Source organism: Neovison vison, chromosome 6, assembly GCF_020171115.1.
Source record: "Neovison vison isolate M4711 chromosome 6, ASM_NN_V1, whole genome shotgun sequence".
NCBI classification, from domain to species: Eukaryota; Metazoa; Chordata; class Mammalia; order Carnivora; family Mustelidae; genus Neogale; species Neogale vison.
In genome coordinates this window covers 45,902,438-45,928,976 of record NC_058096.1, presented here as the reverse complement: position 1 = coordinate 45,928,976, position 26,539 = coordinate 45,902,438, and the positions used below count along the sequence as shown (strand labels likewise).

The 26,539-nt window shown below is 37.4% G+C and overlaps 1 protein-coding gene across 2 annotated transcripts in view; it reads right to left on the bottom strand.

Moving 5' to 3' along the window:
* The window catches only part of CRYBG3 (crystallin beta-gamma domain containing 3), a 117,341-nt gene that overhangs the window by 54,137 nt on the left and 36,665 nt on the right, over positions 1–26,539 (bottom strand). For both annotated transcript variants that reach the window (XM_044251189.1, XM_044251190.1), the window contains 8 exons: positions 13,905–20,160; positions 12,565–12,609; positions 11,695–11,810; positions 10,605–10,752; positions 5,594–5,730; positions 4,189–4,303; positions 3,015–3,050; positions 838–971 (listed from right to left, as the gene is read on the bottom strand). In XM_044251189.1, coding sequence (XP_044107124.1) covers positions 838–971; positions 3,015–3,050; positions 4,189–4,303; positions 5,594–5,730; positions 10,605–10,752; positions 11,695–11,810; positions 12,565–12,609; positions 13,905–20,160 — 6,987 coding nt within the window. The remainder of the gene's footprint in view (positions 1–837; positions 972–3,014; positions 3,051–4,188; positions 4,304–5,593; positions 5,731–10,604; positions 10,753–11,694; positions 11,811–12,564; positions 12,610–13,904; positions 20,161–26,539) is intronic.

The following is a 26,539-nucleotide window of genomic DNA, read 5'->3' as shown; positions in this document are numbered from 1 at the left end:
TACAATGGAATACTACGCAGCCATCAAAAGAAATGAAATCTTGCCATTTGTGACAACATGGATGGAACTAGAGGGTATTCTGCTGAGTGAAATAAGTCAATCAGAGAAATACAAGTATCATATGATCTCCCTGATAGGAAGAATTTGAGAGGCAATGTGAGGGGTTTGGGGATAGGGAAGGAAAAAACAAAACAAGATGGGATTGATAGGGAGACAAACCATAAGAGACTCTTAATCTCAGAAAACAAACTGAAGGTTGCTGGGGTAGGGGGGATGGAAAGAGTGGTTGGGTTATGGACATTGGGGAGGGTATATGCTATGTTGAGTGCTGTGAAGTGTGTAAACCTGGCGATTCACAGACCTGTACCCCTGGGGCTAATAATACATTATATATTAATAAAAAATTTAAAAAATCCTTGACTTGGGAAACACACAACCTAGGCTACTTCTTTAATGAAGGACTCACTGCCAAGATCCTCAGCAACAGAAGGTCAACTAAGATCCACAGAATAGAGAATAAAAACTGGGGTTCTCATTCATGTCCAAAGTTTGTAAATATAAATATATTTTTTTGTAATTTTTATCTTCTATATTGTGTTTAGAATACTGTTTTAAGTTTTAGAAACTATTTTCTACACTTAATCTACCTCAAACTCTCTAATAAAACAAGAGTTCACAGAAAAGCCAGTTGTGACTAATATTTTTTTTAAGAGTACCTTCCAGAAGGGAGGTAATATTTTTAGATTAAAACGCATTGTTTATGCTTGGCTTGGCACATTTTTTATGCTGATCTATAAAAATTGACTATCAAATCAAGTTTGTAAATATAACACTCACACTCCACCGATGACACGAATTGATCCAATTCCATGAAAATCCCCATTATTTTTTAAAAACTTAGGGACAGAATCTATGTGTTCACTAAACTCTTTGGCCTGTCCACGGAAGTGAGGTTTTTCATAAATAATAACCTGCAAGATATGAAAGAAAATTACTTAACATGCTTGTATTTTGGAATAGACACAAAACTCATTTACTTAAGTGAAACTAAAGACTTTGACATAGGGATCACTGTCCTTTTTATTAATATTTACAATATAGCATGCTGTCTGATATTCACAAGGAATATGTGAGTTATCATCATAAAGATAAAATATCTTAATAGCATGCTTCTCTCATAATAACAGTCAAATATGATGCCATTGTTCTGGTGACCCAAATCCTAGGACCATCTAGGATTAACGGTAAATGGTCTTATAATGGACGCTTAAATTAACCAAACTTAGCTCACTGTTTGGAATTTAATACAGACCTGCCTTCTGTGAATTTTCCCTATTAGAAAAAAACAAAACAAAACAAAACAAAAAAAACCCTCTCTACAGAGGTTCTATGGCACAATAAATTATCTACTTGATTGAGAAAACATGGCCGCTTCTTATAATACTAATTGTTTCTATGGCAGTTGCTAGTCACTGATAAAAGATATGTAAATTCCTGAATTTGAAAACAAAACTTTCTAATAAAAAGAAGTGATTGGAAAAATTATGGGTTTTTTTGGATACTGGGTTCATATATGTGGGGGGTAAGTACAGCGGGAAATCCATTCCTAGCATTTCATTTACTTCAAATTTGGATTGGTACAAATATTTCTCTTCCGCCATTTTGGTGCTCTTTACTTCCCAACTATGACCCACCTGCCTTTAGTATGTGGAAGTGACAATGGCGACAACAGCACTCATCTATCCACACTCTATCACCTAGTTCTATTTGTGGCTGATGGCATACATGGTGTACAAACAGCAAAATAAGGCCCCATGCTTAAAAGCACTGAACAAGTTATAGCTTCCCTGTTTCCAAAAATTGATAACATCAAACAAGCTGAAAAAAATATACACTACGGCTCCTATTTTCCAAATTTTAAATTTTCACAGGGTGCTATATTTGAAGTTATATTTAAGATTTTCTACATATGCTGAACCCAATCAGACTAAGAAGCAGTAATTCTTTGATGAGTAAGCCATCACTATATGATAGTTATTTCATTCATATACCTCTACAACCTGTCAAACTGCAAAAATCAAAGGAAAACCGAGCCTGTCACACCTGAAGAGCCTAAGAAAGAAGTCGCTGAGAAAGTGTCAGAGCTAATCCTGTATCTTTTAGGTCACTGGTTCGAAAACCTTGGCTGCATGTTATTAGAATCACCTGAAGAGCTCTGACCATATCCCAGACCAATACAGGACTAAGTATTTTTTTTTTTAACTTGGGTATATAGGTTACTAAGTCTTAAAAGATTCCACCTATGTGATTAAGAGAATGGTGGTCAGTTCGATCAATTAAGAAGCCTCCAAAAATGGGAGGATTGGAGGAGCTGTGTCTTGTTTTGCAGGACAGGAAAAGGATGGAAGAATCCTTCCCACGCTTGCCTCTGGAAGTGCTATAACCTAGACAAGCAGAGGTCTGTTTGCATCTTTGATCACTGCACTGGTTTTCTTTCCATCTCTTTTCACACACATTTTGTAATTCCATTTCCTTTTCTTTCCCCAAATGTGCTTAAACCTGGTGCCACTGCTGCTCCAATTTTCACTGCCTCCCTCAGCTGTTCCCTTCAGATACTTATACTTACAATGTTGTGAGCATTATTCCCAAACGTCTGCTAGATACCGCCACTAGAATGTCAAGCTGCCACCTCAACTGCCCCCTCCCCACCTAATCAAAAATCAAACATATCACCTTTCCATCCTGTATTTGGTGTTTGCTGTGCTTGACCTCCATCCTTGCACACTGACCCAATTTGCCCTCACAGCATGCATCCTCACTGGCCGTTCTGTGCTGTCACCTCACTCCAACATGCACTAGCTAGATATTATTACCATATATTCAGCTTTTTTTTTTTTTACTTTAAAAAAAAAAGTAAGGCCATCTTTAAGTATTTTGATACTTAAAATCAAAATACTTAAAGCTCAACACTCAAACTTTTTATCCTGCTATAAAAGTCCATTTGTAAGACTTACCTTTAAGTTCATAGGCATTTCCACTTTTAGTCCACCCTTAAGATAAGAAATTTTAATATTAGATACAGAAATATTTAGAACACTTGAAAGTAAGTGACATATGTAGGTTATACAAAAAAATCTGATTAGTTCAAGGTTATATGCCAGCCAACTTTAAGTTGTGGTAACTTTTAAAATTTAAGCACAGAACTCTATGGTAGTCAAACCAAGTCAGACAGCTCATCAATGTAGATGCAGTAAGAAATCTTTAAAATATACTTTCCAGATTAAAACTAGTACAAAGAAGGAAACTGAGCTGTTTGGTCCTTAAGCTCACATGACTGAGTAAAGATTTAAGACCAAGGCAGATTGTCCCAAGAAACAGAGTGGAGTTGCTAGATTTAAAACATCTCATTTGGCAGAGTAGATTTCCAAACCACTGACCCTGCATTTCCTCCCGACAACTGCTCAGGCTTTCTAAATTAGAGTGCTTCCAAGTTCCATCAACACTTTTTATCATTAACTATCTTTGTGACCTCAAGGTTGTACAGCATAAAAGTAACCCCTTCCTCAACAAACTAATTCTAGAATTTCCTGTTTTTAACGCTACTCCACACTGTGGTATTTCTTAAAATTTCTTAGTTTTTCCTAGTTTTTATTTTTTAAAGGCACAGAACAGCCAAAAATGGTTTATCACATAGCTAACATTTATTTGAAGAGTTTTCCCACAATTAAAAATGTTTGCAACAAAAATATTGTATACACTTATTAACTTTAAGCAATAAAAAAAAGAAAGCAACCACTGACAGAACTGTCCATTTATTATTAATTATTAATGCTGAGCTTATCATTCATTACTCTGATGGAAAAGCATAATTAGAAAAGTAGTTTTCAAATAAGCATCAAAAAATTTCAAAACTGTATTCAAAATTTTCACAGAACAGTACTTATAAGGAAACTGCATGCATTGTAATAACTCGCAGCACAAAGTAAATTCAGACATTTGTTTTCTAGAAAACATTAAATGTTTTTACATAGATATTCTCTATAATATAGAGGCACAGAAAAATAATGTATAGGTTGCTGATCCAATAGTACACATATTCATTTCTCAGAATAGACAGCATAAGCAATCACCACGGTTATTTTAGATTCATGGGCACTTTGGAAAATGCCAGTTTTTAAATTTGCTTACCATTTGAAGTGGATGCAATGATTTCATTTCTGTGGCAGAAATCTCAAAGAGTCCATGGTCTTCCTCCAGAATTGTAGCTTGTCCCTTAAAATTAATATCTGGGTAGGCAAGCCAACTAAATAAGAAATGAATGGTTTGTTAAAGTATAATAGGAACACTTTAGTCTGGTACTGTAACAGTTAAAAGTATAAAGGGCTATGAAACAAACAAAAACGAAAAGAACAAAACAAAAAAACAGAAAACCTTCATGGCAGAATCACAACCAGTAAAACACATTTGAAATGACTTCACTAGATAGCATATAACAAGAGTTAATGTATTTTTCAGTACTCATATTCAAACACTTTAAGTCTTATTATACATACTCCAAGCAGTACATATTACTTTTCTTAGAGTTTTCTAGTATTTAGGAGGTGTGACACCCTTGACTCAAGCAGAATATAACTGGAAGGAAAAAAAATTCCACTATTTTTTTTTTTTTTACAGTGGGGCAATCAAAGGTGGTATTCCATAAGGCCTTTTACATCTTTCCCCTCCTCCCCCAATCAAGGCATTTTACATCTTTGACCCACATTTTTAGAATCAATAACCAGTTCAACTGCCTGTTGCAGGAACAGTATCTGAAATGAGATTCCCGAAAGACAGACCTACCTTGTAACTAAATTTGGTAATTACAGACTTATCTCATGGGCAGGGTCAATTACTGGGTCTGCACACAGTTTTAATCTGTGGTTGGGAGAGATGAAGAAAGATGTCCTATGGTGACCCCCAAATATCTACACCAACCATCATCAAAGCAAATAAAAAAGAATGAAAGACAGAAAAGGAACCCATGTTGAACTGGCATCACAGAGTTGTGATTCGCGCTAATCTGGAACTAAATTAAGACTGAGCTCAGTCATACCCATAATCTAAAAGTTACCTTAGGAGTCAGAAAGGTTTGGTAGCAGACACAGGCTGAAGCAAATCATATAATTTCCTCATTTGTAAAATGAGTCGCTCCACCTACCTTACAGGAATACAACAAACAAAAAAAGCACTGCGTGTCCGTGCTGTGGAGGCACTCAGTAACTACTGGCACCGAGACACCCTTGAAATAGTTCAAGCTCCAGATTTTTAGGCCAGGACATGCTTTTATTTCTCAGTCCCCAAATCTGGTGGATGAAAACTTGATGAATGCATCTATCAAGAACTATGCCTGAGAATCTATCTGCTCCTGTGAGTCCTACATCAGAGACTTAATTGGATCCAAAGGAAGACAGAATTTGTTTTAATCCCTGCAATGGTATTTCTTGAGTATCCAGTAGCATAAATAAAATTAAAACTTCACAAATATACAGGTCATCCACTGAAATTTGAAGTAAAAAGTTAAGTTTGGCTGTAATAGGGAGAAACAGATACATACACTCCTGACTTCACAGTGAAGGACACAGATTTGGGGATATTCAGCTCTTCCAAATTGGGGACTGCTCGCTGTATATGGATAGGACAACAGGCTGGGTCAGCCTGTGGGCAAAGTTCTATCTCTGGGATGCTGCAATCCTGAAAAAAAAATAAAATAAAATAAAAAATTGGCTTTAAAATCATCTGGAGACACACACAATTCAGTATTCTCAATACCCTGGATACACAATTAAAATTATTTTCACTGTTCAGTTGAATTTCTTCACAAAAACACCATGAAGGAAATACTGTTTCACTTCACCAGTTTTTTAAAATGAATTTTTTTCTAAGAAGTTACATTGATAACATGAAAATTATAAATATTATCAATTGAAAAAGTATTACTCATTTTTTTCTTTGTTTTTAAAGTCTTGTTCTATTAAGCAATCAATGTTCAGTTACCAAACTCTGTGAGTGCCAAAAGTCTTTAAGCCTTCCTTCTCAGAAGCATAACAAAGCCATAAGGAGGAAGGGAGTTGAATAAAAGCTGATCTCATGGGGGATATAAAAAATAAATAACAGAGAGGCACACTACTCCCTCAGCGTGTTATCTAATTTACATTGACAAAAGAAGTAGGAATTAGAAGTGAGGGTAAAGGAAATCTGTTTTCCTACTTGTGGGATTCTGTTTATTTTAGAACAAGTTGGTCTGAAGAAGAAAGGCATTGTGAAATTTCCCCTCATCCTTCATCCCAAATTCACTGCCACCATGTCCTGTCAAACCTTCCCTTAAAATTTCACTTATGTATCTCTCTTTTCTATTCCCACTGTCAAGGCCGTTCATCAAGGCTAAGACTTTGATTATAGGCCTGTATCACCAGTCAAGTACTTGCCACGCTTTCTACAGTTGGGCTTGTTAGAGAACACTACTTTCCTCATGACACTCCTTGGCTCAACACCCAAGCATATCAAATTTACATTTGTTTAAAAAAAAATTACATTTATTTGCCTTTTTATAACATGATACCAACCCAGTGACCCTCAGGAACTCCACACATCTCTTCAGCCATACTGGTATCCATACTCTCCCCATTCCCTTCTTTATATGGCTTCTCTTTGTAAATGTTTTCTCCCATTGCAACTAAAGGGAGAATTTTCTATATTCTTACCAATGAAAATCTTCTAATAGTCAAGTTCTAACACAAAAAAGACTTCATCTTTTTCTTAGAGAATCAAAGCTACAATTATTTTTCCCTTCTCTGAAATTACGATGTGTTTCTGTCTGAACACACCAACTCCGTAATCATGAGTGCTTAATTATACAACTCAAACTTTCAGTAGCATAATTCTCACCTAAGAAATTGCAAAATTCAAGTGATTATGCTTTAATGAAACAGGTAAATGTGGTAACAATCAGAGGTGACATTAGGCTGAACAACTGTATTTTTTATTATAATCAGTTTTGCAATTTATAACTGCAATTTTGTGATTTTTTAACCTTCTAAACTGAGTTTTCCTATTAATCATTCTTAATCATTCCTATTAATATGTATAAGCAAATTAATATATTTTATTTTTAGAAAGCTAGTTCTAAAATGCAATACAGTAAAGAGGCATAACCTAAAATATCCTTTAAAGTTTAAAAGTATATATCTGTTTAAAATTTCCTTTCAAAGATAGTCAGGGGCGCCTGGGTGGTTCAGTGGGTTAAGCCTTTGTCTTCAGCCCAGGTCATGATCTCAGGGTCCTGGGATCGAGCCCCACATCAGGCTCTCTGCTCAGAGGGGAGCCTGCTTCCCCCTCCCTCTCTCTCTGCCTGCTGCTCTTCCTACTTGTGATCTCTGTTCCTCTGTCAAATAAATAAAACTTAAAAAAAAAAAAAAAAGATAGCCAGAAACATCCACAACAGTCACCCGTCAATCTTCAAGGCTTTTGTTTGTTATTAATAATAGAGTTCTAGTAACAGTATTTAAAATGCTGCCATATTAATGCTCCCCCAGGGATGGTAGGCACAGTAACAGAATACTTACACAAGTTAGTTTCCTCTGCATTGTGTTATACAAACAATGCATGGGTGGTGTGCTTTAAAAGGGAAAAAGCTAAAAGGCAATTGAGTCTGCCACAATGCAGAAGGAAACAGCATAATGGAAAAAAGTATAATGATGGCTAAAAAATGGAAAATAAACAAAAATAAGAATGTTTATGTCCTCAGCCAGAGTATCCATTTTTTCTCTAGTTAACTAAAAAAAATTTCACCAGTTAAGTTTTATCTTCTTCAGGGTAGCTATTCTCAAAGAAATAATGTCTCTTGCAAGACTTGCCTAATTCTTGATAGACCGGGGCAGTAAACACTAACAACTGAAGGATACTTTATAATAACCTAGCAACAATGAACACTTCATTCTTAGCAGTCTGTATGGGTTCCTCCCCAACTTTTCTAGTCACAATATACTTCACAAATATCTTGATGAAACTTGCAAGCTTAGACTACTAAAGCCTTTGTAGGCCTGAAGGCAAAACTACAGGAGAGAAACAGGCAGGAATGGATTATAGTTAACAAAACCAGTAAGAAAATCTAACTGACTTCACCTTCCATAAAACACCTTCAGTCCCTGATCTAACAACAGATCTCTCTTCTCAGCAAATTAATGAGGACAAAACCGAAGTAACTTCTGACCATAAGAAAAATGTCATTCCTTTAAAAAAATATTAGCTGCACCATAAACAGTAATTTGCAATATTCACTTCTAATTTTTGAGAAAAGAAATATCCGACTCAAGAATTACTGCAATGCTACCTCACCCCAATTATCTCTGGGAGCAAAGATGGCCCTTGAGCAGAATCTACAACCACTGCTAACTGCTGGCATCCCCCACAGCTCTTCACAGCGAATTGAAGACATGATCAAAAATTATCTTCAGAGAACAATGAAGTTTTGACTACTCAGATTAGAGCAAATGAAAGATGATGAAGCAAGATACAGTTAGTTCTGGGCTTAGGCCTAGGTGAATTTGAAATGGTAACAGTCCCCATGAAAACGAAGCAATCAATAGGGAGAATTTTGACAAGGCTGGAGAAAGGAAGCAGTTTGATGCCTGACTCTTACTTTGTAAAACGTTTAGAACAATGCTAATGCCTTTTCCATTAGATGCTCAACAGTTTTTCCTTCCTCACTGAAAGTTGCTAGCCTGTCCAAGACATGTGGGCACTCACACTGCGATTAAAAAATGACTCCAAGAACAAACACTGGAAGAAGGAAAGAATACAAGCAACACTTATTCTTTCTTTTAATGTAGTCTAAGCAAATAGCAGGTGTGCAAATACCCATTTATATATCCATTTTCAACAGACTGAGTTTTTTGCTTGATTTTATTGTAGGTGGATTTCTGGGTTGTGAGAAGGTTGCTATTTTCAACAACTTATCTTTTTCCTCCACTGGCCTTGGCATGATGCCTGACATTCAGAAGAACAGCACAAAACCGTAAGTTACTTAAATCTTAGAACACTCTACCTACAAATTATTCATATCAATTTCTAGTGAGTTAGCTAATTAAATGAGACTCAAATGCTCCTTGCTGAGCTGAACTGCTCAGTTAAATTTTTCAGTGAAAACGAACATTGCCCTCAACACTGTGGCCTTCTATCCCCCTGTAGTACCACCAACATTCACCTCTGCATCTAACACAGGCGGCTCTGCCAAGAACTTGCTCACATTTCCCACCCACCTAACCCTTGTTTACTTTCTCGAGATTCCAATCAGATGTCACCTCCTCCAGGTGAGTTACCCCTTTTTTGTGTACCCCGAGGGCCCTGCAGAGCATTTTTACTTCACATGGTTATGTGATTCAGCTGCCCTTCCCCTCAACTTTAAGGGATCTGGAGTATGAGATCGTATCTCACTTGTATTTCCATTCCTCATGTCTATCACAGTGCTGGGCCCAAAAGCAGAACACAAATTTATGAAGACACAGGTTTGTTTGCAGTTTTCCAGGAAGGATAAATCCACATAAAATACATGCAGATACCCCTTTCATGATGGCTTTTTCTATATGCTATCTTTAATTTTTCTCTATGCCATCTGCAACTATCAAGAATTTAATAACATCAACCCAAATCATTGTGATAGGGTCCACCTTAATTTGTATTTTTAGGCATATAAACAAAATCTCCATAACTTGAAAAAATATAGGGGACCCTGGGTGGCTCAGTGGGTTAAGTATCTGCCTTCACCTCAGGTCGTGATCCTAGGGTCTTGGGATCTAGCTCAGCATAGGGCTCCCTGCTCAGCTTGGAGCCTGCTTCTCCCTCTCCCTCTGCCCCTTCCTCTGCTCATGCTCACTCCTGCTTACGCTCTCTCTCACACGCACTCTCTCTTGGACAAAGTAAGTAAATCTTACAAAAAGTAAAAAATATATATCTGTGACTGTCATATTCATAACTGTAGTAAACCATGTGCTGTTTTCTTGCTAAGGGAACTCTTAAGAATATACTGGGAAAATTCTGTCCCTATTTGAGATCTTTCCTAATCACTAATTCACCTCTCCCCTAAACCACCACAGCACTTCCCATGAAATGTTTTACTATACTGGGAGACCTTCCTCATGCAAGTATTAAATGATATTTTCTAAACAGAAAATAAAAAAGCAATATACCTACCCTTTGTTTTGCCACTCTCCCTTCTCTGTTTTTCCCGTAACACTCATCATTCACCCACACTCACTCACTCTCTCTCTCTCTCTCCCCCCCCTACACTCAGGAGAGGAGATTACTAAAAAAAAAAAAAAAAAAAAAAATATATATATATATATATATATATACACACACACACATATATATAGGTAACAGTTTAAATTATCATTCACTCTAATACCTCATATGTATAATTCAAAAGATCATCATCAATATAATAAAAATTAGGAAAACTACCACAAATATTAGCAATCACTTCTAAACACTGCTAGGCCAAAGTATAGCTTTACTACATGACAAACGAAACAATACAGAAATTAGGGGAAAATCAATGATCGTGCTACCTTTAAGACACGTTTGATAGAACCCAATACAAAGTCTCTCTGTGGATGCTTTCTGTTCTGAAGGATCCAGTCACGATTTAACACCTTTTCCCCTTCTTCCAGCACACATTTCTGACCCTGGAAATGTGGCTTCTCATATAAAATCCAGCTGAGAAAAACAAAAAAGCATGATTATTTATAATTAATTTTCTAAGAAATGAGGCATAAAACAAATGATACTTAGACCACAGACTATCTCACCTACCTAACTTTTAAAACCTGAGCTATTTTCCACCATTAGCATATAATTCTATTTGAAATAATGATATATGCTAATTTAAGTAAAGACCAATAGCGTAAGAATAAAAGGACATACAACTTGGAAGTATTCCTGAACATAACCTATGCCTACACATATAAAAGGACACATGCACTTTCTAGATGGTGTATAAACAAACCAATACATTTCTATTAAAACAGCAGCTTAACAATTCCAAATTTTAAATAAAATGGGAGCACATGTATCCCATTTTATTACATGAAGACAACACTACACCCTATCACATACATCATGAATATTGATCAGTGAGTAACTGAGACACTGGACAAAGAAATCTTGGCTCCAGCCTATCCAAGGATAATGGTCGATTGAGGTTTTCCCTTATTTTTATACCACACAAAGAATCCTTCATTTCTTGACTATGTCAGCTATACAAATGACCCTAAGTATGTGCCCTTCACATTCCTTAGCATCCCACAAATTCTGAACTCACTTTCAAAGCTATGCTTCCTTCAACTCATGCCTTTAACGCAACTTGCCAAATCTATCCTGCTAACAGCATAATTTCGGAATGGTATTGATTATATATAATATATATACAAGGTCTTGTTACATATAGCTGGCTTTAAACACTAAGAACAACCTATATTTTCTGTCACAGTAGATAAAAAGAACAATTAAATTATAAAGCAGTAATAAGATTTCAAAATATTCTTTCAAAAACTAGACAAAAGGGGATGTGACTTCAATAAAAAATACAAAACACATAAACAGTAAGAAAACAGACTTAGTTGGGGGGAACACACTACAAAATTTTAAAAGCTCTCTTACCAGCCCCTTACAACTTTTATCAGTACCCCATTCGGAAAGGACCATGATGTAGCATCAGGAATACTACAGTAGATCTCTTGCTTGTATTTACTTCCATGGAGATCATAGATAACCATCTGCAATATACAGTAAGTAGGCACAATAACTAATTTTAAGAATGCATTTAAAATTTCAAAATGTCCTAGAATGTAGAAAATAAAAGATCCTAAATATATAAAGAAATTTTTACTTTAGATGTTAAATCTGTGAGTAAAATAATTCCTTTTAAAGTCAGTTATGGGCATCTGTGTGGCTCAGTTGGTTAAGCGTCTGCCTTCAGCTCAGGTCATGATCCCAGGATCCTGGGATGGAGCCCCATGTCAGGCTTCATCAAATATATACATACAAACATACAAACATACATAAATATCTCAAAAAAATAAAACTTTTTAAAAAGTCAGTTAAAAGTATTTAAACTCCTCAAATCTGAAAGTAACCTTACTTTTTTTCTTTTTTTTTTAAAGTCAACTCTGTACCCAGCGTGGGGCTTGCGCTGACAACCATGAGATCAAGAGTCGCATGCCTCCCAACTGAGCCAGCCAGATGCCCCTAAAATAACCGTACTCTTCATATTTTATCTCTGTCTATAAGAAACCTACACTTACTGAGGCGCCTGGGTGGCTCAATCATTTAAGTATCTGCCTTCAGCTCAGGTCATGATCTCAGAGTCCTGGGACTGAGTCCCACATCGGGCCCCTTGCTCAGCGGTGTCTGGTTCTCCCTCTCCCTCTCTCCCTCTCTGTCCCTCATGCTCTCTCGTGCACTCTCTCTCAAATAAATAAAATCTTTAAAAAGAAAACCAAACAAACAAGAAAAAAAACTTGGGCTTACCTTCCCAGGTCTTGGGTTACACCTCAAAATTTGTTTGTTAATACTCTGTAATAATAAAAGTGTAAGAAGGAAGCCTTAAGAAGGATCAACAGAAAGTTGTATATAGTTCCATTTCTTAGCAGTCACAAATTTAATTTATCACATATATACTTAGGGGCCATTAAATGCAAAGCACACCTCTAGGTTCTACAAGGGCTGTCAGGGCAAATATAAAGAAAAATAATGTGTTGTTTGTGCCCTCAAGAAGCTTAGAGCTACAAAGGGGGAAACAAATCACATTCACATGACTCTTCTAAGTGAAGGGCTTAGTTAATTACAGGTAAAACACAAAAAAGATACCAAGTGATGGCGATAAAGGGAAATGGCACCATCATAGAGGTCAAACGATAGCACAGGGAGGGGCCCAAAGGCTTGTCTGAGCAAGTGATATGGAGAAGACCTTGAAAAACAGTATTTCAATAAGCAAAGCAATGTGCCAGGTTGGGGTCAGGAGTAGAAGGAAAAAAACTTCCATGAAGAGAACATATTGAGGAAAAGTACAGTGATAGGAAACCCATGGTGCATGACCAGAGCATGAGACAAGGCTGGATAAAGAGGACCTGGGTGTGTTGTAATGCTGTGAAGATGTTCCACATGACTTGGTAGGTGATGGGGAACCATTAAAGAAACACTTCTTCAAATCCCACCCTTTCTTTCAAAAAGACTTTGCCTTGCATGCTACTGGTTGAAAGGAAAGTCCCCCATTAAGTGCATATTCTATGTTAGACATTTAAATATTTCTAAGGCAAAGAATACATATAGCTGGATTTCAAGGCATTCCCCAGCTATAATGCTCAGCTTTTTCTTTGAATTAGGCTGCTTATTGTCCTACTTTGTATGAACAACATGAGCAATTACAGTGAGAGGATACTGCGAGGCTGTCACTTAAAATATTTTAAAATATTATGAAATATCTTACTGAGATACATAGGCTCAATGGTTCCAGTAGCAAATTCCCCATATATAGTGCCTTCAGAAATTTGGAATGTTGTCACTTAAATTAGCTTGAAAACTAAATATTAACAAAGAATTAGAAAATAACATGCTTCACCCTATGCCTCTTAAATTCTGACTAGACAAATTTGTTTTCTCAATTTAACAGTCCAGCTAAAATACAGGAGTTATGATACACACTTTGATTAAAGGATAAAGTAACCTCTGATATATTTTTAAAACAATCTTTACACAACCTCAAAACACTAACTTTCTTAATAAGCTTTCATACCATTTCATGACCCAAAGCACTACCTCACTAGGTAACTAGTTAACTACCTCACTAGTTAATAATCAAAATAACTTACCTCTGTGAACGGGCTTAATCTGCCTGAAATGTCCTGAGCTTGGAAATATTTTGACACTGGTTCCTGAAAAATCCCACCAAATCGGGCTCCTTTCTCTGCGGAATGGGTTTTAGAAGTCTGCAAATACTGATGATAAGCACTCTTTAAAGAAGAATGTAGTTTGGAAGTAAGGTCAGATTTTTGTAGAAATGAAGTCTTTTCTGGCCACAGACCAACTTGCAGGGTGGAGGTAGTAGGTTCATTTGACATTACATATGAATTCTTAGAAATTCCAGTCCTTTCCTGGCTATCATCTGGGTAAAATGCGATGGAAGGGTCTGGCAGTTTGAAGGTTTCCTTCCTCCTAGCTCTCAGGCTTCCTTTATGGAATGGCTCCTCCTCCTCCTCCTCTTCTTCCTCCTCCTCTTCCTCTACTCCCTGTCTGTCTTCATCAAAATTCATCTTTAAACGCTCTGATACTGACTGGAGAAGGGATAAAACAGAAGAGGGCTGGCTTGCACTCTCTCTTGATTTTGTGGAGCCATGGTGACCAGGAGAGACTTCGCTGGACAGAATGTCCTCCTGAGAACTGTCATCTTCATAAATAGGAGACAAAGCTAAGGGATAAATTTTGTACCTTTTGGCCTCCACTGATAAGAATGACTCTGAACTATCACTATCAGATGTCTCACCTAATTTAGTATCCTTCTCAAAATGATGGACGAGGTCAGTTCTGCTCTCAGACCTCTCACATGCAAAAACAGGCATGCTGTCAGCGGATGTCTCAGGAAACAAGACAGAGTGTGTTCTTCTTACTTCTGCAGTAGCACACCTATCCTCATCTTGAAGGGGTTCTTCATACAGTATAGTAAAGGAAGAATTTTCTTGTTCATCCTGAGAAACAAAGGCTAATTTAGATTCTTCTTTTTCACCACTGTAATTATCATCTCTTATTTGATTAGCTACTGCAGTAACAGATAATCTTCTGTCTAGCTTCCCTATGGTACTCTCAGGTTGAAAATCTGGCATTGCTAAAGCTGGGTAGCCTTCATAATCCTTACTCAATGTCGGTGATTCATATCCCCTGAAATAGGAGGAGGCAAGTCTGTTGTCACACACTATCAAGCCTTCCTTTCTCTCAGGGGGAACTCTCTCCATTTCCCCAACACTCTGTCCACCAGACTCTTGTGGGGTTTCTTCAGCTTCATATATGGGAGGCATGGCCTCTGCTTGTGTAATAGGCAATTCCAGATCTGTTCCGTATGTTTTCTGAATGTTTATCATTGTGGATAACACTTTGTGTTTCCTGAGAGCCTCATCAGAATCTTGTGGAGATAGTTTTTCCATTTCTCTTGGAGAGGGCATGGACACCATCATGCCGAGAATCTCTTTGGCCTCTCTCTTACATGGTTTTTCCATTTCTAAGGAGGCAGAGTCTGCTGCCTTGTGTGCTTCTTCCACTTCAATCATTTCAGTTTTCCTAATACCCTCCCCAGCATCCTTCTGATAAGGTATTTCCAACACAGGTCTTACAGTCTTTCCAGTGATGCCTTCGACATCTTTTTCATAGATATTAACCACTTCTAACATAATGGGCATAACCTCAGCTTTGTCCATATCCCCTTCAGCATCCCTTAGGTAAGTATCTTCCATTTCTAATCCAACAGGTATCACCTCAGTCTCAATATCCCCTTCAGCATCCTCTGGGTAAATATCCTCCATTTCTAATGTGGCAGGTATCAATTCAGGCTTTTCAGTAATCCCCTCAAAGTCTTTTTGGTAGATATCTTCCATTTCTGACATAACCGCTGTAATCCCAGTCTTGCCAACATCACCTTCAGCATGCTTTTGGTAAATATTTCCCATTTCTAATCCAACAGGTATCACCTCAGTCTTTACAATATCCCCTTCAGCATCCTTTTGGTAAATATTTTCCATCTCTAATGTGGGAAGTATCATTTCAGTCTTTCCCGTAATTACCTCAACATCTTTTCCGTAGAGATTTTTCACTTCTGAAATAACAGGCAGCATGTCAGTTTTGCCAAGATCACCTTCAATATCTCTCTTTTTATAAGCTTTTTTCATTCCTAAAATGGCAGGTAATCCCTCAGTTTTTTCAATATACCTCTCAGCATCTACTTGGTATCTCTCTCTCACTGTAAGAATGTCAGCTATTGGCTCAGTTTTTGTGATATGCAATTCAGCCTCCTTTTCATATGCTCTTCCCATCTCTGACACAGGAGGGATTGCCTCATATTTCATAATATTCAACTCAGCATCCTTTTTGTTTGTTTCTCCCAGTTCTAACATGGAAGGTCTAAGCTCCATTCTCCCCATATTTACTTCAATATCTTTCTTGTGTACTTTCCCTACTTCTGATGTAAGGAGTGTGCTTTTATTACTGTGTCCCAGTGAGCTTTTTTCAGATATACACACAAGACTATCAGACAAACTGCTTTTGGATGTCCCGGGTACATGAAGGTCATCATTTGCAAATGGAGGCCATTTGAAATTTAATACAAGAGTCCTTGTATTCTCTGTCCCAGTGTTGTGATTATCCACACACTCTATTTCCACTTTCTCTTTAGAATCCTCTTTGAAAAATAAATGCGTTTTTACCTTATTATCTAACCCTGTATGGCATGTGTCTTCCACTAGCAAAACAGTATCTGATTTCAGCAAATTTCTACTATCAGACTGTTCAGCTCCATTTCCAGAAAAAGGGGACTTTTGGTAGAGAACAATTTCTCTTCCTTTAGCTGACTCTGGGTCATTAACTAGGTCACTTACAGAGAAGAACCTACCTAATACTTTATTTTCACTAATTTCACACGTGCCTTGATTTACTGCCTGTTCGGACACCAAGAACTCCCTTAATGTATCGTGTGGCTTAACATTATCACTGTTCAGAATTTTTGAAGTATTATCCTGAAGTTCAGAATCCCAGGTATCCTTAGTATCTTCAAAAGGATCATTTGTCAAATTTTCTTGGGCTGAATAAATAATCTCATTGACTAATTCCCTAGCTTGATCTTCTAACAAACAAGATAAATTCATTCTATCAGAATCAAAAAGGAGACTCTTCTCACCAGCTGTAGGTGAAACACAGACCTTTTCTTCCCCTTGGACAGCTGACCTGCTTTCCATACCCTGCTCTTCCAAATGCTCTGTCAATTGGGTCCCTGTCAGTGTCCCTTCTGATAGGTTATTCTCAGGGAGGTCTTCTTTCGGAGTACCTGGATTCATTATGCCGTCTGTGGCTATATGCTCCTGGCAGGTAGCAACTATGTGTTTAGATTTTAATTCTTCCCTGACAGAGGTAAAAATTTCACTAATCAATGTATCAGCCTTTTTTAGTAAACCGCTTTTGAGGTCCAAAAGTTGGTCATGTGCTCTCCTCCTTGCTTCTATGTGCTCAGTAGATGCTTCAGAACACTGCTGGCTTGAGCTGTTAACTGACGTTAAAGCCCCAGCAACTGCTCCACTCTCTGCTTCCATGGGATTGTCAAATTGGGCAGCAGTTGGGAAATCAAGAGATCCCTTCCCAGTAGGATTCCCAAAATATTTCTGAAGTGGGGTCACTTCTGACCCTGTTGGGACAGGTGTTTCCAATTCCAAATAAGAGCTCTTAGGGTACAGCAGGTTAGTTAAAGAGGCACCTTCATGTGTGGCATCCATGGTAACTTTTATAGAACTGAAATTATTTGGGGGATTATGTGAACTTAAAACCACACTAAGTTCTTCAGAGTTACTGGAGGAAGACATGCTATCAATACTATCACTTAGGAAATGAGGATTCGCTTTCTTTCTATGAAATAAGGCTTTCTTTTCTGATTTCAACACAGGAGCATTATGAAAGTGTGAACCCTCAGATGCAAAGGAATTTTTTTCTGAACTTTTATCAGAACCCAGAAAAGGTGAATTTACTTTTGTGCTGTCAGTTTCTTGGAATTGTGGGGAAGCACTAGTTAGGCTGAGTTTTGCCATTTCTGAGAAACCAGACATCTTTCTAGTCCCACAAATATCTGAAGATTGATGAATTACACAAACACTAGCTTCATAATTCTGTGCCATTTGCCTAGTGACTTTTTCATTAGGAACAGGAGGTAAAATCTCAAATGTATTAATTTTGGGAAAAGCAGGAAGATAAACTATGGCTTCTGCCTCTGTTTCCTGAATACCTTGGTATTTGGAGGCAGGAAGAGAAACTTCAGTTTGACGATTCTCTTCAGGGCCAGAAAATGAATACTTCTCTTTGCCCTCTTTACGGTCCATCAATTGAAAACTTTTGCTCTGTTCAACCTCTTGGGAACTTAATTTCAATAAAACAAGCTTTCCTGGAAGATCTGTAACTTCAAATGGAGAAGAAGTTTTATCCTGAGAAATGTCTCTGGGCTCTGTTTGGGAAACAGCTATCTTGGAGAGGGCTACAGTGTTCCCTCTTCCAGAATGCAGCTCAATAGGAACACTGTTCTGACCATCAACTTCCACTTCTGATAAAATGTTGGCAATGTTAGGTTTGGTTTCCAAGGAAAGAGAATGAGACTTCTCTATAGCGCTCTTACTTGGTCTTGTGTTTGAAAGCATCAATTCTGCTTTAGTAGGGTCTTGAAATGAAATGGAACTGTGGTCCTCAAAGAAGCTTTCAGACTCCAATCTCGAGTCTGCTCTAGTTACATGAACATCTCTGGCTTTAAGATCTAGTGGAAACTGACCTTTTTCGCCTTCAGGAAGAACGTCCTTGGATTCTAGAGCTGCAGAGGCATGCTTAAGATGAAGGCAAGCAGGAAGACTCTTCCCATCTGCTGCCTCAGCATGATTTGCCACATAACACTGACACTGACCGGGCTGAATGGAAATACCAACAATGTTGACATCCCCTGTTTCAGGGAGCACAGAAGAACATTCGTCTTTTAAAACAGGAATATCTAATTTGCTTAGAACTCTGGAAACAAAGGTAGGAGATGAAATACCTAAATCTGATTTTTTACAATCAAGGGTAAGAGATGTTCTGACACCAGAAGATGCTTTGGCTTGTTGAAGACTCTCAGAATCAAGAAGAGATTCTGAAATGTGCTTTCGGGTAGGTTCAAGACCCAGTTCAGGTGCTATTTTACTTTCTAAGCATGCTACAATGGCTGATTCACTGATCTGTTTTACAGAAGCAGGGCTGTTTTGATTTAATCTAACCACGTGAGACATTTTGCCATGTGGCCAAAAATCAGGCTTTTTGGCTTCTGTTACAGAAGACTGGTCAGTATCTTTGGGTAATGGCTCAATTCTACCTTTTAGAGCTTTTATGAGACTTGAAGCTGTGGGTTCACCAACCAAGGTGCTTTCTGTTTCTTGTTTGATTCTTCTAGCAACCAGTTTTTTCTGTGAGTCTTGGGCACACAATCTGTCTCCTTCATTTACAGGTTCTGTCACAGCACGTCTCTGAAGAGTGGGGATACTGGCATGACTGGCAGCCTGCTCTGCTGAGTTGTCTGCGGTTTGCTTGTCAGAACACTTACTCTCTGGCAACTGGGGATCTTCAAGCCTAGTTGATTTATTTGAATTTGGCAGATCTGTACTTCCCTGTTTGGTAGTGTTGCTCCCATCAGATTTCCTGTAAGAGAAGTCAGAAACAGCAGGGCTCATAGGCTCAACATGTTCTCTTTGCACCAAGGTCCCATCACTCATCACCGAGCTGGCTTCCTTCACTGGAGTTTCTGTTATCCCCTGAAAATCTGAACTGGAAGGAATTTTACTACCGTTACTTCCTGTAAACAACACTGAACATAATACCAAATTTCTGTCAGTCTGAGAAACTGGTGCACCATTTAAATGGTGCTGTGAGTCAGATTCTGTAACAGGGGAGCTGGAGTTAGTCCCAGAAGAAGGGGATGACCTACTTCTCACAGGTCCCCCAGGATCATTTTTATTTAAAACATCCTTAGAAAAAGCAGTATTTGGCAATTCTGGGTTGTTTGTCAGATGGCTTTCCATGTTAAGATTTATTTCACTACAATCAGAGTCTTCTAAAAGGCCTTCGAACAAATGTCCTTTCACAGATACATCTGTGCTAGCTGATGACAATGACGATGCCATCCTTGCCTCTGTCTCGCTTCCAGGGCCAATATGGATGCTTGTACTAGAGTCAGAACATTCACTTTCTCTATCCGAGGGAGTCACAGTTTCCAATGCAGTCTGGTGCTTCAAATATTTCCTGATTTGTCTGGGGCCTCGATATGTTGCATATGTTACTGAAGGCCTCTCTGGTTTGCCATCCAGTTGTCTGTAAAAAGCAACAGCACAATAGTATCAGGAAATATATTTAGTAACACTTAGTAGTAATCCTAGAAAGTGTGGGAAAGTCTATCTTTCCAATTACTCCAACTTTTAATATGTATTAATTGGAGAAGGAGATCCTAAAATGTTTTAGGTTAAACCTGTCTTTGTTAAAAAATAATAATAATAATAAAGATTTGACAAGCAGCATGGGAATGTCAAGGCAGCATGCATGTCAGAGCTCCTTAGAACCTTTCCCCCTTACCTGATTGTACATCTCTCTCACTGTGGTTAATGGAGAGAATGTGGACTGACAAGTCCAAGGCTTGGGCTTTAGTTATAATCTCAAAGCAGTGCTTCACTGGAAGGAACCACACTGCCTATATGTCTCATACTGGCAAGTTCATGGATACAGATTTATCCACCATATCAGAGGATCATAGTAAGCTTCTCTTCCTTTACTCTTAGATGTGAATTTAAACAGCAACTTTGAGCACACAGGGAGAGAACTTTTAAAGGAAAACAAGTGGTGAGATGTGTAGCCCATGTCAAGCACTCAGTATACATTAATGACGGTTAACTCAATGAGGAAATTGCTTTAAAAATCCTCTCATGTTAAGGTCTTCAAATATTTGATCAGTGTAGTGAGTATTAAAAACTGCTTGGGTAAGTGCAGGGACTTCTGGAAAAAGTTCTCTACTTCTCAGAGCCAACACAAAGTTCCTCGGCTCTCAGCACCCCACTTGCTTTGAAGAATCTGTCTCTGGAGTGCTCATGCTATCTGATGCTGCCTACTAACCCTTTATACATACCATTCTCTCCCCTTCAATTCCAGTCTGAGAGAGAAACTCTGGCATATTCTACGAGTTCACAAGTTATCTCCAGAGCATACCTATCCCAGGGGCCCTTTCCTAACAGGGCAGTTAGCTTCTGATCTATGGGTGCAAAGAACGCTGAGCACAGCATTTGCCATATTAAATTATAAAGATCTAGGCACTTATTAGTTTTCCCCCTGCTCACCTGGTGGCTATTTGAAGAAAGGCACAGTGTCTTAATCATCTTTATATTTTTAAATGCCCCGTACAAAATCAGGGAAACATGGGTAATAACTTTCTGTGAATTAACGAATGACTAAATAAAGCAATGACAGTAAATAACAGTAAATTCTTAGCTTGTAATTCATTCCAGACTGTCTTAATTATAACAGAAGACATAAAAGTGTTTTAAATTCTGAACTCTAGTTTCATTTTAGTGTCTTGACTCTAACGATGGATGGTAGAAAAATTTGATGTTCTAATTTTTTCAGATTAAACACATAATTAACAAAACATGATAGAATCCATGTGAATAAGTAATCCACTTACCAGTATCCCAGTATCTAAAATAATACATTTTCTCCCCAACTTTAGAGCAGCAATGTCAAGAACACTAGACTTGTCTACATGAAAAAGAGAAAGTAAACTTCCTTTGACACAATGTCAAATTTTCATCAACTGTGCCTCGTATATATTTCTTGAATTTTAGCTGAAATAATGTATTTCAATCTATTTAATTGCTGGCCCCTCAAATACTGTCACACCATTGTAAAACTTTGTATGGCAATATGCACGTTTTTACTGTCCATCAGAAAGCACCTGAAGGAGAAGTACAGAAAAAGGCTTTGCCTTACAAAAGTGGTTTTAGCTTCAGCATGTGTTAAGCCAGATCAAAGACTGTTATAAAACAAACTCAAGAGTAAATAAGATAACTGTCTATGGAAATACGGAAAAAGAGAAAAACCCATGTAGGTAAATTAATGTTACTGGTGAAATCTGGTATCAAACTGTACTAATGATTCAGAAAATACAAAAGCCTTCAGAACAACATATGAAGATCCAGAAGCCTGAATAAATTACAAGAAATTTTACTGTTTGGTGAGTTTTTCTCTCAAAGTTTTAATATTTTATACTTACAACCAACTTCCAACAGGCTGCAGTATTTTTTTCCTCAAAGGACTGATAAAATAAAAATGTCTACACAAAGAAATATATATTAATGTCCAAAGAAACAGGAAATGAGATAGGAATCAGAATTTTATTCTAGGAACCTTAGTTCTCTTACTACCAACTCCCTCCTGAAAACACCTCAACACATTTTATCCTGCACCAATCCAATAATGCACCTTTTCATCTAAAAGGCCTTCCAATAAAATAAACCAAACAGAAAAACCCATTAAATTTCAACTCACTCTAATAATGCCTTTTGGTGGTTTTGGAGTCCTTTTAGGGGCGAGGGAAATCATTTTTCCATTTTTTAGGACTTGCTGGGTAGTTTCAACCAAAGTGATTGATTTATATGAACTAGTTTAAATTTCTAACTAGATAATCTCCTGCAGTATCTGGGTGGAAATGTTATATGATTGTAACTAAAATATGCTCTGTTTATACTGAACAACTATATTATCATGATTAAAGTACTGAGCATCAAAGTTTCAAGCTTAGCTCCATATACTATAATTAGTTCTCTCAGGTACTGATGACCTGTACTCCCTCTTTTTAAAAGGTTAGTCATGCCAATGTAGTCTATTTTCTACATCATTCTTTCCCAGGATGCAGTTGAGTCTCCATAATTGAGTAGTATTAAGAATATAAAACTGTTCTTTTATTGCCATTTTCTCTAGTAAATAAATTGGAAATGTCAAAAACATGCAACTTTAAAAATAGACTGAAGATCAAAAATTAAAAAGATTTTTCATAAGCTGAAAATAATATTTAGAGAATATAGAGAAAAGGGAGTATTAATTTCATGTATTATGTAAATTGTGTATGGGACTTACAGTTCATCCCATATAACCAAAGGTATGTGATCCTAACATAGTAAAAACAAAGTAAAACAGGCTCTCTACTCCTCCCCCCTTGACAGAGAGTAATGTCTTCTTGTGCAATGCCAGCTGCATTCCCAAGACAGCAGGGTGAAGGTCAAGTCTCAGATGGACTGGTGTCTGATATCCAGGGCTGCTTTAACTCTGGCAAGGTGGATACCATTGCCACCAATGATCCCTTCATTGACCTCAACTCTATGGTCTATATATTCTGGTATGATTCCACCCATGTCAAACTCAATGGCACACTTAAGGCTGAGAACAGGAAACTCGGCATCAATGGGAAGTCCATCGTCATCTCAGGAGAGAGATCCTCCCAACATCAAATGGAGTGATGCTTGTGCTGAGTTTGTTGTGGAGTCCACTGGTGCCTTCACCACCATGGAGAAGGCTGGAATTCTCTTGAAGGGTAGAGCCAACAGGGTCATCATCTCTACCCCTTCTGCTCATGCTTCCATGTTTGTGATGAGTGTGAACCATGAGAAGTGTAACAACTCCCTCAAGATTGTCAGTGATGCCTCCTACACCACCAGCTGCTTGGCCTCTGTGGCCACAGTCATCCATGACAACTTTGGCATTGTGGAGGGACTCATGACCACAATCCATTCCATCAGTGCCACCCAGAAGACTGTGATGGTTCTTCTGTGATGCTGTAGTGTTTATAGCTAATGGGCTGCCCAGATCATCATCCCTGTTTCTACTGGAATCACCAAAGTTGTAGGCAAGGTCATCCCTGAGCTGAATGGGAAGCACCCTGGCATGCTGTTCCATGTCCTTACTCTCAACATGTCAGTTGTAGATCTGACCTAACACCTGGAGAAAACCTACAGAAATGATGACATCAAGAAGGTAGTGAAACAAGCATCAGAGGGCTGTCTCCTGAAACTTTAATAGTAACCCCCCCTCTTTCATCTTTGATGCTGGGACTGGCATTGACCTCAAATACCATTTTGTCTAGCTCATTTCCTGGTGTAACAATGAAGTTAGCTAGAGAAACCAAGTGGAGGACCTTAAGGTCCACATGGCCTCCAAGGAGTCTTAAAGAGACCCCTGGACCACCAGCTCTAGTAAGAGCACAAGAGGAAGAGAGAAGTTGTTAACTGCTGGGGAGTCATTGCCTATAACTCATCCCCAACACACAGAGACTATCCCAACCTTGATATTTGTGTTTCCATCCCAGGCCCCCTAAAGAACAGGAGGGGCTTAGAAAGCCCTACCTTTTCACAGAACAGATAAAAACACTGTATCCAGACAAAAGAAAGGGGGGCGGGAACAAATAATATACCTATACGTTTCAAGTACTTATGTAAACATATGTACATACTGGAAATCTGAAAAGGTTTTATACATTTTAGCCCAAGACATACCTAACATGTAAAGATTTATTAAGCCTCTAAATACCACACAGGGCTGTACTCTTTTTTGTATGTATTTGATATACCAAATATTTCAAAGGTCAACCAAAGACATGTGTCATTCTTCAAAGAAAATTCTAAATAACAGCCTAATAATATTGCCTTAGAGCAAAGTATCTAACTTATTTTTAGCAAAGTATGATTAAGCTACCTTTTCAGCAAAGACCTATTTCATTTCAAATACATAGTTAACAATAAAAAAAAAAGCTTGTAACTTTTCCATGTAAAGAAAAGTTGCAAATCCAGCAATTTTTAAATTTTATTTATTTGGGAGATAGGGGCAGGGGGAGAGCAAGAGACTCTTAGGCAGGCTCTAATGCCTAACACAAGGTGGGTGATGCAGGGCTCGATCTCACAGCCCTAAGATCAAGAGCCAAAATCAAGAACTGGATGCTTAACCGACTGAGCCACCCATGTGCCCACAGCAATATTTTTTAAATCGAAATAAAGCTTTGACAGAAAAAAAGTTCATTATGGATATGAATCTGTTGAAAACAAAAAAAACATAGAACTTTTTAAAATTTCAACCCAACAATGAAGTTGCTTCTTAATTATTCTGGAAGCATAAGTTAATGTATGGAAGACACTCTAAAAGTTGTTACCAAACAGGTTTAATGAAAGGCTTTATGGATATTAAAAATGAATTCTGCATAGTAAACTATACATAAAAACAATTAAAAATCTTTATTATATTTAAGTAAGTGAAGATGAAATCATTTACAATGACTATTGAGTAGGATTTTTTTTAAAAACACTCTTCAAATTATAGGTCATAACTTGTCCAAATTTTGAAAACTGTAATAGTGATTTCAAATGTATGTTTGATATTTTAGTAATAGACAGCATTATACAGCACAGAATATAAACCTGTCTAAATTAAGCTAATTATTAACCATTTTTAGTACATTCTAACTATAAAAGATCTATAGAGGAATAATAGTAGGGGCATTTTTATGTGATAAAGATGATGCAAAAACCTTAGTTAATTCACTCTTCCTTATATTAAAAAACTGAAATTTTTTGTGATGCAGAACTCTCCTACTAATTTCAGAAATATAGACTTTGAGAGAAAACACTCTCTAAAGGCCTAAGATACAAGAGGAGGCCATTTCAGATTTCTTTCTGAGTCAGCATGACTGTATGTTAACTTTGTTGAATCTGGAAGCCTGATTTAAGGCTCACCAAGCATACACTGTACACCTGCTTTATAAATGAGTGGCTAACAGAAAACCATCTTGTCCTTAAGATATTGATCAATGCTTCTACTCCATATATTCCCTGACGTTAAAACCTGTGATTCCTCCCTATATCCTAATCTATAATCTTTTGATGTCAAAAAGTATATAACCCTGTAAAAACTGTTCATTCCCCAGAGCATTTTCTTCCCTATGAAGTAGGTGTTTTACAGCCAGCTGTTCTAACTTGGGCTTGAATAAAACTCTTATTTTCAGAGATTCTACAGGTTTGTTAATTTTACATCAACAAAGCTTAATTTTAAATAACATTTTATATTTGGAATATTCCCATGATTTTGATTAAAAAATTAAATATATCCTTGCTTTTAGTAAATTTGTATCACAGAACTAAAAGAACTTTAATACTTCTAGTACAGTCTTAAAATTATTAGTAAATATCTTCCCCAGATACAAATTTCTAAAACTGGTTATAAGTAGTTCTTAATCATATTGTCAAGATAAACTGTTAAACAAAATGGTATTTAACTTTTATATAATTCCTAAACAAATTGACATTTGTCCATAGGAAGTTACTAACTGCTATTCTACAACCTGGTAATTTGTAGGACTTCTGAAGCTGGGCCAGAGGAAGCTTGTATCTTAGTCAAGACAAAAGCTTTGTGGGGCTGGTTCTGGTAATTGCCTTAAGCAATTGTTCCATTAATAAGGAAGGCTTTACCAACAAGAAATAAGAGGCATAGTATCATCTTCCATTTTCTTCTGTCTAGTACCAAAGAAATAAACCTGACCTACTAATTAAAACCAAAGGGGGATTAAAAAAAAAAAAAAAAGAGGAAAAAAACCACAAACTTTCCAAACCACCTAATTCCCATACAACAACCTCAAAATCCCTACCACTTTAAGTTCTCTGGTACA